The 12,002-nt window shown below is 37.1% G+C and overlaps 1 protein-coding gene across 4 annotated transcripts in view; it reads left to right on the top strand.

Moving 5' to 3' along the window:
- FMN2 (formin 2) overlaps nucleotides 1-12,002 on the top strand; it is a 188,465-nt gene that overhangs the window by 123,487 nt on the left and 52,976 nt on the right. For all 4 annotated transcript variants that reach the window (XM_080585106.1, XM_080585107.1, XM_080585108.1 and 1 more), the window contains 2 exons: nucleotides 2,383-2,442; nucleotides 2,615-2,735. In XM_080585106.1, coding sequence (XP_080441232.1) covers nucleotides 2,383-2,442; nucleotides 2,615-2,735 — 181 coding nt within the window. The remainder of the gene's footprint in view (nucleotides 1-2,382; nucleotides 2,443-2,614; nucleotides 2,736-12,002) is intronic.

The raw sequence follows: 12,002 nt of genomic DNA, 5'->3' as shown, positions 1-12,002 counted from the left end.
ATAGCGAAGGCCACATCCTGCTCCCCATCCCCTTCCACCAGCTCAAGGCACTGGGTATCCAGAGAACAACCGGTATTGCCGCTAAAGACTGAGGCAAAGGCGGCATTAAGCACCTCAGCTTTTTCCTCATCCTTAGTAACTAGGTTTCCCCTCGCATCCAGTAAAGGATGGAGATTCTCCTTAGTCCTCCGTTTCGCGTTGATATATTTGTAAAAGGATTTTTTGTCGTCTTTAACGGCAGTAGCCAGGTTGAGCTCCAGATGAGCTTTGGCCTTTCTAATTTTCTCCCTGCACAGCCTCGCTACATCCTTGTAGTCCTCCTCAGTGGCCCGCCCTTTTTTCCAAAGATTATAAACCCTCTTTTTTCTGCTAAGCACAAGCCGCAACTCTCTGTTGAGCCAGGCCGGTCTTCTTCCACGCCGGCTCGTCTTGGACACGTGGGGACGGATCGCTCCTGTGCCATCACGATTTCCTTCTTGAGGAGCGCCCAGCCTTCCTGGACTCCTCTGCCCTTCAGAATCGCCTCCCAAGGGACTCGGCCAACCAGTGTCCTGAGCAGCTAAAAGTCAGCCCTCCGGAAGTCCAATACAGCAGTTTTACTGGTCCCCTTCCTGGCCTCACCAAGAATAGAGAACTCTATCATTTCGTGGTCACTCTGCCCAAGACAGTTTCCGACCACCACATCTCCCACCAGTCCTTCTCTGTTTGTGAAGAGAAGGTCTAGCGGGGCACCTCCCCTGGTAGGCTCACTGACCAGCTGTGTCAGGAAGCTATCTCCCACGCTCTCCAGAAACCTCCTAGACTGCTTTCTCTGTGCCGTGTTGTGTTTCCAGGATATGTCCGGGAAGTTGAAGTCCCCCACGAGGACAAGCGCCGACGATTTTGCAACTTCTGTCAGTTGCCTATAAAACTCCTCATCCGTCTCCTCATCCTGGTTCGGCGGTCTATAACAGACCCTGACCAGGAAGCTAGCCTTGCCAGCCTTCCCGCGCATCCTAACCCACAGGGATTCAACCTTATCATTCCCAGCCTGGAGTTCCACAACGTCAAAAGATTCTCTAATGTAGAGAGCCACGCCACCACCCCCTCTGTGCTGCCTGTCCCTCCTGAAGAGCCGATATCCAGGCATTGCAGCACTCCAGTCGTGGGAGCAGTCCCACCACGTCTCTGTGATGGCAACCAAGTCGTAGCCTGCCTGCTGCACAATGGCTTCCAGCTCCTCCTGTTTGTTACCCATGCTGCGTGCATTAGTGTAGATGCACTTCAGCTGGGCCATCGCCTTCTTCCCCGGCCTAGCCATTGTTTCCCCCTGGCACAGCTCCAACAAGCCTTGTTTGAGCCCTGTCCCCCTTCTTACCTAGTTTAAAGTGCTCTCTATGAGCCCCGCCAGCTCCTGGCCTAGGATCCGTTTTCCCCTTGGAGATAGGGACCCGTCTGGGGCCATCAGGCCGGGTGCCGAGTAAAGCTCCCCATGGTGAAAAAACCCAAAATTTCTGTGCTGGCACCAGCCTCTGAGCCACCTATTAACCACGCGAGCTTTCCATGTCCTCTCCGTGCCTCTCCCTTCCCCTGTAGGGATAGACGAAAACACCACCTGCACTCCCGCTCCCTCCACCAATCGTCCCAGCCCCCTATAGTCCTGTTTGATAGCCTTGAGGCTTCTCTTTTCAACATCGTCACTGCCAGCCTGGACTATCAAAAGCGGGTAGTAGTCAGAGGGGCGAACCAGGTTGGGAAGCTTCCTGGTAACGTCTCTGACCCTGGCCCCAGGGTTAATGTTGTTACCGTTAACCTTGCAATTACAAAATCCATCTTCAGCTCCTTTACTACTGTTCACTCAGAAAAGTTCTTATAGTTTTCCATTTGAAAACATAGTTCTACCTAAAATCTTCTTAAATTCTAAGATTTTCAGCTGACGATCTATTACAGAAGGGAAATAAAGAGAAATCCCCCAACAGAGCCCCAAAAGGGCCAGGCCAAAAATTCATTTAGAAATATCTTTGTTTAATTAAACTTTGCTTTAGTCTATAGATGCATGTCTATAAAGACCTGAATGTTGCCAAAACAAGGTGTGTATACTAACCCAGAAACAATTTCTCTTTTTCCCTTGTTGTGAAGTTTCAAAATGCAAGGTTTCAGTTTCAAGTCAGGTATATTTCAAAAATCGGGAATGGCTTACAGAAGTGTTACCACACAATTTTCTGTTACTGTGTTTATTGACTAAATACTTTGGGGATTTTTTTTTCTTTTGATAAAGGCACTGTATCAGCAAAATATTATCTGTATGTGACTAAATATTCCTTTTATTCAAATGATCTGTTTTGTTTGTTTGTTTTTCGATGAGTTTTAGTAACGTAACAAACCTTGTTCTCTTCTACACAGGACAACAGCAGAAGTCTTCTATCTTACATTGTCTCATACTATTTGCGTAATTTTGATGAGGTGAGAATTAATTCTGCTTTTTAAAATTTGAGTTAAAAAAACAAAAGTGAACATGGTTTTCTGATGGCAAAGACAAGGAAATGCATGTAAATGTTTTGTGCTTTCAGTTATATGTTTTGCTACATAGAAAAGTAATGAGCACTGTGTAACTGCTCATTTGTGTTTTTGTCAGGATGCTGGAAAAGAGCAATGCATCTTTCCTCTTCCAGAGCCACAAGATCTCTTCCAGGCTTCACAAATGAAGTTTGAAGACTTTCAAAAGGATCTCCGCAAAATGAAGAAAGATTTGCGAGGTACTGAATTTAGATTAAGTGCTAATTATGTGTTAACAACATATATTTGCTGTTATTATTTTGTATCATTTTGAGAAATTAGATGACAGTGTAAAAATATTTGTATTTCAAGTCCTCTGTTAGCATTTTGTTTCCTTAATTTGCTTTTTCATGATTAAGCAATAATTTGTTATTTTCTGTAGCTAACCTGGAATAGGTTGTTAAAATAAACATCAAGCCAACTGATAAAATCTTGTCTCAAAACCCAAACAAATTTTTTTTATTTTCAAACTGATTTCAACAAGTCTTTCAGAAGAATTGTGAAGTATCAAACCATTTTCATGACTAAAATGTTTAAGAATTAGTTCCAAGTTACTACCTAGAAAATAAGAAAAAGTAATATGGCATGTTTTTAAAGACAGCTGAAATAACCTGACTTGCTAAAATATTATATGCAAAAGAAGTAATTTTTCTCATGTTTATGGAGTGATATTTCCTTGAATAAACTTAACTTTTAAAAATGCGATAAGTTTGCTAGACTTCAGTAAAGAACGTGTATCATGTGTAACACTTATTAAAGCTGAGGACTAAACACTAAGTTTAAATAACAGTAGAGGTGGTGAAAATGCTGGCCAATAGCACCCATGATCTTCAATACTTTTGCTAAAAGTCTCAACCATACTGACCAGGTACGTAACATTATATTAAATCTTGGAAAGATGGATTCTGATCAAGAAGTCAAATGATCTTTGTAATTCTGTTGTCTTGCTGGTTTTGAATGCCAAGAGTCTTTAGACTGAGGAATGATTTGGCAAACCATTAGTTCCTGAATAATCTAGAATGGTGGGTTCAGTACTAAAAAACAAAAACAAAACAAAAAAAACACTATTACAGAATAAAGTCTGACCTTCTCTTCTTGCTATCAGACTTTGTTCAGATGTTTTAAAATGTATTTTAAATATTTAGATGTAAAATTTAAAGTTGTTTCAAGGTCACTTATTGTGATACTGAGGAGCAAACCGAAGCAGCATCCACTTCCTGCCCTGAAGAATTTAGACAGCAAACATTTGGTAGTTCAACAATGTAAATTTATTTCTGTAGTTCTTGCAACTTTTTTTTTTTCCTGAGGGTCAGTTTTCAAGCTTGCAAATAGAGGAGAAAGATGCTTAGCTTTGACTAAGAGAAAGGACTTGGTACTTCAGGCACGTGTTTAAGAACTTTCATGGAGGTGAACATTATCCCTCACAAGTTCCCTAAAAATGTATTTATACAGACAAGGGCTTAAATATTTTTAGATGAAGATTGAAATTTGCATATGGGCATAAATTTCTTATGGAATAAATCTACACTGTGCAGTGATCAAAGTGGGGGTTTTGTAAAAATAGAAATTACATGCTTCACTCTGCCGCAAGATTGCAGTCAAATTCTTTTTGTGCTTCCAGATCCAGCCCTTAGGCTTGAATCTCCGTTGTCACTCTGTTTTGTAGTTAATGAAACTGAAAAATAGCTGCAGGCACTGACTTTTTGCCCATTCCCTTTGGGACGAACTTTTCTGGGGGCCAGTGTTGGCCCCTGTCTGCATCCACACCTGGATATGAAGTAAAAATTTCAATAACAGTTTGCAATCTCACAGCTTTCTTATCAACCCTGAGTTATGCAAAATGCTTTTTGATGTGCTTTTCCAAAGAAAAGTGTTACCCTGAATTCAAAATGATTAAAAAAAAAAACCAAAACACTATGATTGCAAGAGCATTCACTAACAATTCTGGGTATTCCAATTGCTTAAATGTAATGCATTCAAAGAGGCAGAATAACCATATTTAATGCTGGTCTTTTCTAAATAGAGTGCAAATTTTAGCTGAATGGATAAAATGACTTCAAAGTGGTTTTCCTGTGCATTTAGTTTAAGTACACTATCAGATTTACTAATGTGCATCTGGAACCTTACAACTTGAGGAACTAGCAAGTGCCTCACTAAATGACTGACCAGAAAGGGAGAGCTGTAAGATGCTAATTATGACAAAATCCTAAATATGATCCTCTGCTTTTGAAGATGCTGAGAATAAATGAGTATGAAGTATTCCTGGGAAATACTGAATATCACCAAACTTTAAGACAGGAATAGATGTCTATGGATGTATTCCAGTTTTACAGTTAGATGTGGTTTGTAGCCATGGTCCCTTCTTCATCTGTATTTAGGTGGAATTTTTAATGAGACGATTTCACCATGTATTTTTCTTGATGTTTCTTTGCCTGCTTTATTTTGTATTTTATCACCGAAAAAAATCCACATAGCATTGGTACAGGCAATATCACCAGTTTAAGGGTATGTTAGTTTAAAATGCTCGTTAAACAATGCACGGTGAGATCACATTTTGTAAAAATGGGGGAAAGAGGCAATCCCAAATGGATCCTTTTATAAGGTTATAAACAAAACCCAAACAAACAAAACCACAGATTGGTGGTTTATTATTAAAAAAAGAAAAAAAAAGTTTTGTAACCATAATGATAGCATTTCATTCTAGAAATGCTGTATTTTACCATATAAATATGTCAGTAACATACACAGAAACATACAGATATAAATCATCTTCATGGTTTTGTAAAATAATTTTTGTCACGCTGTTTCACAGTTTTGAGCTAAGGCTTATTTTTGTATGAAAGTAGTAGTTATTCTGATATGCCTAGGAAGAAAAAGCTCTCATAATGTACGCTTTCATCCATTTGACTGTGGATGCTCTTGTCCATTTTTATGTTTTATGAACTATATGCCTTGAAATTTGTAAATGTTAGAAAAGAGAATCTCTTCAGGGATTCTAAATTAAATTAAGTCCAAAAGACTTTCACAAAGCATGATGTGTGCCTGTTCCAAGATTAATAAGGCAGAAATTTACATTTTTTCTGTATAAAAAGCAAACAAACAAAAACAAGTAAATGTCACCTAAGCTAGTGTAGCAGAAATTCCACTAACCATACAATATAATGCTTGCAGATTATTCAGGCTTTTTTCTTTGGTTGTTATTTTAAGATAATATCCACAGGGATAAACGTAATATGGTAGATTCTTTATAAGAAATTGAAGACCAAAAAACAGGTAGAGCTTTTTATCAACAAAGTGAGTATGGCTCCATCTGTTGCTTCCAGATTTCACAGCTCTCCAGGATTCTTTAGGCTTTTTGACTTCAATGACATATAGTTTGTTAAGCAACTTGATCCGCTTTTGATCTCTCCTGGCTGTCAGCAACGCTCCTTGATGCAGTCATGCCAAGCAATGACTTCTGTTCCTATGTCATTCCACAGAAGAAACTTTAGCACTTGCCACATGACTTAAATCAACTCACCATGTAAAGAAAATTGGGCATCCAGGGTCACAAGAATGATGCATGACTCTTGCTGATTAGGACCTGTGTTGTATATCCAGTATTATTAGCATATTTTTTAGATACTTCAGAATGGTGGGGCAGACAGATGTGGAAAACATGTATTGTATAAATTAATGTTTAATCTTCTCAATGTTCTGACACTCTCTGTAGATATAATTGTGATTTAGGAAAAAATCTGGATTTGTGGCCCATGAAATTCTTCAGGGCATGTATTTCGTTTAGGAAAGAACTAGGATGGTCATAACAGTATTTATGAAATACTTATGGCAGGTTAAGACAGTTTAGAAACTGTTCTTTGGCTACTTGTTAGCATTTTAGCTTTACAATAGTAAGTTTATTCTTGCAAATCAACAACTAATTCAACTGTCATTTATTGCAAAACTTTCACTGAAGCTCAGCTAAAATGGAATTAGAAACAATGTCAGGCAGAAAATAAATCTGACTAGTGGAATGTTGAGGAGAGTAATAACACCATATCATACAGAATGCTATAAAATCAAGTCAAAGTCATTACTTGTTTATATGTCGTAGTATTGTCATACTTAATACTGTTGATTGAAAACTGATTACAAGTAATAATGATTATGATAATTTAAGTATTTGTTTTGTAGTGATGTGTTTTCTTTTTTTCCAACTGTGAGTGCTTGCAAGTCATTGCAAAGCATCCATCCGTAAGAAGCTAGGCCATATGGCCCAGGGTATCCCTTTGATTTGAAATAAACAGGAGTGAAAATGTTTATAAATTGTTAAGCATTTGCAGAACACTTTGTTTTTTAAAAAGTATGTTTTGAAAAAAGCCCCATAATAATTTGGAAAAATACATCTTCCCTATTTTTCCTGTGCTTCTTCGCTTCTTAGCATGACCTAAAATTGTCTATTCAACTTGGATCTCCTATTTTTAGGATTGATATGTGGTCTCAGGTTTAATACGGTCTGTGTAAATCAGGATTAGTAGTAACGTATCATGCAGTAGAAAGACTTCTTGTGATTGAATCTGGGGTGGTGTCAATATGGGACAGAGAGACAGGATAGTAGATATGTTATGCTTTGGTTTCTTACCAGTTTTATTCATAGGTATCTATTATAACCTTTTTGGATTTTAACAAATCATTCCTTTTGGCTTAGTAATGGTTACCACTGAAATTTAGAAAGAGGCCTCAACCCTAAGAGTGTAGTCCAGCTGTAGTTTGGGGTGGCGTTTTTCTTTTCATGGCCAACTGTTGTGCTTGGGGTGCGTGGTGAGATTGCATCCACTGTTAGCTCTTTCATAGGTAATACTAGTATATGCAGGCTAAAGTGCAAAAAATAAGTGCACCCTTCCATTTGCACATCATCCTCCCCCCCACACACAACCCAATGCCTATTTTTTTCATATTTAGAAGACACAATTTACATTAAAGTTCTGATTATTGGGTTAAAACATTGGGCAACATTTCAGTGTCACTTCTTGATTGGGAACAGGAGTAGTATTAATTCCAACTTTACGTAACAGAAAGTTAAGCAGACCTTTAGGGTACCACTACAGATAACAGGAAAGGAAGCGATTGCTCCCCTAAAACTAATTGCTAAGCAAGGTCTTGAGTCATGTCTGGGGATTTAGATAGCTAAACTGACTAAATGAAGTCCATCCAAAGAGGTTTCCCACAAACCTATTTTTTTGAATGTACTCCTACGTTGGTATTCTAAGCTGTTTGAAAGGAAGGCAGGGAGATGGAGAATTCAAATGAAAGGAAAAAAATGCATTATTGGAGGTAATTCATTACCACTTCAAAAAACTTTAACAGACACTTTCAAGGTGTCTGCATTTCTGTTATTCTCTGTCAATAGCTTTTATATAACGGGGAATTAAGATTATCATGTTTAAGACATGCTTTATTTTAAAACCTTCTGTTATATGATCCATAGATCCATATTCTATTGAAAAGATGCTCTCAGCCCTTTTGTAATAAAATGCCAAATCTTTCAAGGTAAATATTTTTAAAAATGACAGAACACTAGTTGTTTTAGTCAATCCTACTGTCATCTGTACAATTTATCTTTACAGAAGCAGCTATTGTATTAACCAAATGAAATCTTTACTTTTGCCTACTCATTAACAGCTATGCAGCCAGAAATTCTAGCTGTTTGTTCTGCTATCACTGAAAGGGTTAATTGCTGCAGCTATGCAGCATGCAGACTCCTAAACCCAAACCAGATGTAAACTAAAGCCAGGCTTTCAGTCAATCTGTGAGTCATATTTTACTGTCCTTAAAACTCCAAACAAGGAGCTGTCTATGGAATCCCTTGAAGATTCATCAGTTCTTAGTGTAAGCCTTTACAATTCCAAAAAAATAAATAAAAGAAAATTAAGAGCTCTTTCTGTGCTTGTAGCTGAGTTCATCAGTTTCTTTCGATGAGATGAGTATTGTTCTCCTTTGATAAAGTCTAAACTCTCTTTTAAAGTCAGAAGTTGCATCTATAAGGAATAAGAAAGAACTGAGGAAGTTGTGAAAGCAGTGGTTATGCTGTTATATACTTTTCAGGCAAGTTGGCCACCGGCATATCTGCTGGGGGAGTCTGAGTACTCAGACCCTCTGAAAATCAGGGACAAAATTCCTTAAAGACATAAACAAATAGTCTATTAAATCTTAGTGCAACTTGTTCTCTCAGGTATCTTAAACTCTTGAAAATCCACCTGAGTTCTATAGGACTCATATAAGTTTGTGGTTTCAGATGTGGTTCACCAAAACAGCCTAACAAACCTCAGTTCATTAACCATCCCAAAATAATTCACAGTTCTGTTTGCTTTCTTATTGTTGGGCTGTTTTTTGTAGTTGTTGTTTGTTTTTATGTGACATGAAACTTGTGTGTTTTGGAAGTGCTGAAAGAAAAATCATACTGTTCACTAGTATCCTGATCGAAGACAATACAGTAAGCCTGAGGAGTCATTGATCATCTGCTCATGCATTTTGTTCAAAAAAGCATATTTTAATATGAGTAGCAAAGATTTGCACTTCCAAGAACTAAAATTTGGCATCCAGAAGAACTAGTTGGAAAACAGCAATAAAAGGATACTTTAAATCTTAAAAATATTTTTTCCTAAAAAAAAACAAAACAAAACTGTTTTTGATGCTGCAATTAGGTGTATCTTAAATCACTTACTGGAGTCACTTAATGGAAGCATTAATACAGTGCATGGAATGTTTTGTGACTTATCTTGCATTTTTATAGATGTTTCTTAATCAATATTGGCTGCTGTGAAACTTCATGCAGTTTTAATATATTGACCTAAAGTAGGAGTAGTAGTTTTGTTTTGTTTTTTTTTATACAGCAGTCTAACACAGATTTGAGAAATGGCAATTAATGGTATTTTCACATGGAAACAGTGAATGAGATGAGATTCTTAAGATACTGTGTACAGCTGTAATTACATTTTATTTTTAATTCCTGACCTGTTTTTTTTACATCCATTTCCATTTGTACGTATGGGCAAAAAGCTATCAGTTTGAGACTGCTAGCTCAAAAAGCTTATCTGATATCAGTTTGAGACTGATAGCACACGAGACTTAGAAGTTCCTCCCAGAAAAGCTCATTTGCATTGCTTCTCCAGAGAATCATACACAGTCCCCTACAACTTATGAGAGGGGATGAATTTAGATGGACTGTTGGTCTTTTCCATTGTTGAAATACTGCTTAGATGTTAATAATGATTTAGAAGGTTGAGAAAGAGGTGTCTCGGCCTGCACCAACACCTGCTTAGGATTTCAAGTCCTTAGAAAGTATGAGGTCAGTGCATGTGGACTGGGTAGCCAGGACTACAGACAACTGAAACCTTCACTATCTAAAGCAACGTGAAGAAGTTTTTATCCTTCTTTGTGTCTGCTTGGGCAATGCCAGATTCTGAGATAAGTTTCTATGTAGTGGTTGGCTTTTGTGTTGGCCTACATTACTCTCATCTGTGGCGCCTTGAACACCATTCCATTTTAACATTATAAAAAAAATATAATTTGCTTAAAATAAACTGAGCTATCTACACTAGTATTGTCTTTATGTTGCTTAAACATCTCCCAACATGTAAGAATAACCAAACCTGTAAGCATAGGGTTGATAATAGGCAAATTTTGAGTTTACTTGATGGAATCAGAAAAGAGACAAGGTTTTGTTCTACACAAAACTTTTACAAACTCATTACAGCAGATCTAATTTGCCACCCTAGTCCTTTGATATCTGGGAAGTCTAGTTGAGCTGTTTTGTGGAAAATGTGATTGAGTATAAAGCTGAGGGGAGGGGGGGGGAATTAAATATGGAAGACTGATATTTTTGCATACTTTTTTTTCCATGTTTCACCTCCACATTGCTTAGAAGTTATTAAATACACTTCTGACATATTTATTCAGTATCGTGTTCCTTCACTTGGGCAGAAATATTGGTAACTGTGTAGTGTTTTATGTTCCTTTCATATGATGACCACTTTAATTCCCTCAGTTACTGTGAGGAATAACAATACCTCATCCAAATAGAGGGGTTTTATGCTCTGGTGACAAATTACAGAATATGATAAATGAGTGCTATAACCAACAGGTTGTGCAGGGAGACCATGATTCCAAACTTGGTGCTCTGGAGAACTAGAAAACATGTAGAAGAAAAAGCTGACAGGATTGTTAATTCTTTAATGAAGAAAGCATCCAACGAGCTAATTTGTTCTAAACACTATCTGTCTCAAAGCTGGCAGTTTATAACATAGATATTAGTGTGGTAATAATGATAGCGTTTCTCCATTTTTTATTTATTTATTTTTTTAAAAGTTGGATATTATATATGGTGTTTTTCTGTAAAGCAAAAAAAAAATAAAAAATGGGAGGGGGGGGGTGTTCTGTTGTTTTTTAAGTGACTTGCACATCATTAGCAGTTCAGGAATAGGGTCAAAACCAAACCTGAACTGCTGTTCTTCTGAACATGACTAATTGTAGTCTTTTCATGTAGGGAGAAGGAAAAACAAAACAAAACAAAAAACCCACACAAACACACAAAAAGCAATCTGGAGAAACAAAGATATAATTAACTCCACTCCCCCCCCAGCACATACACAAACAAACCAACCATGGAAGGGCTCTTCCAGTATCTGACTGGTTAAGACATTTCATTCTGACAATATTACATATGTTTTTCTTTTTCATAGCAAGTTGAATATAAAATATAGTATATCCCTGCATTTCCTTATAGATTTTGAAAAAGGACTGCTTCAAGCTATTGGAATGGGGTATAAAACTAAGGTCTCTATGAATCTTAACACTGTGAAGAATATGTAATACATATTTTGGAAACAGATATGGAATTTGAGTGACATGAAATGGATGGTTATGGCAGGGTTTATAGCGTCTCACAACTTTGTTACTTCTGAATAGGTGAAAATAATAGTGTAAAAATGTCATCGTCAGAATTCATTCCTTTGCAGAATGGTACATAATTCCTCTATTTTGTCTATCCTATGCTGTATGAAAATTCATGGAACTTTTAAAGACCTTGAAGTGACTTTGAGAACTTTTGGGACATGACTCTGTTCATGCTTTTTATGAAAGGATTTTTATAAGGAATTTAAAAGTTTTCTTTGCTAAAAGTATCAACACACCTTGATATTTTTTCACAATCTTCAAATATAGCAAAAATAGCAGCATAGAAAAGGCAAGCTGAATCACTGTGGCAACAGGCTATAAGTTGACCAACAGAAATATCTGTTTATCAAAGGAACAGATTCTATTCTGTTCCATTCTGAAATAATAGATTTCTCCAATTTTAGAAATGTTTCACATACAGTAGTAATTCCATATACATATTTGACTTAACATATGACTGAATGTTTTATAGGCCTGCCTATTTAAATATGTGAATGTATATATATTAAAAAAAAAAAAATGCTTCATAAGCA

Source organism: Anser brachyrhynchus, assembly GCF_964034855.1.
Source record: "Anser brachyrhynchus genome assembly, chromosome: 3".
Classification (NCBI taxonomy): Eukaryota; Metazoa; Chordata; class Aves; order Anseriformes; family Anatidae; genus Anser; species Anser brachyrhynchus.
Note: the sequence above shows the minus strand (reverse complement) of the source record. Positions and strands in the feature narration are given on the sequence as shown.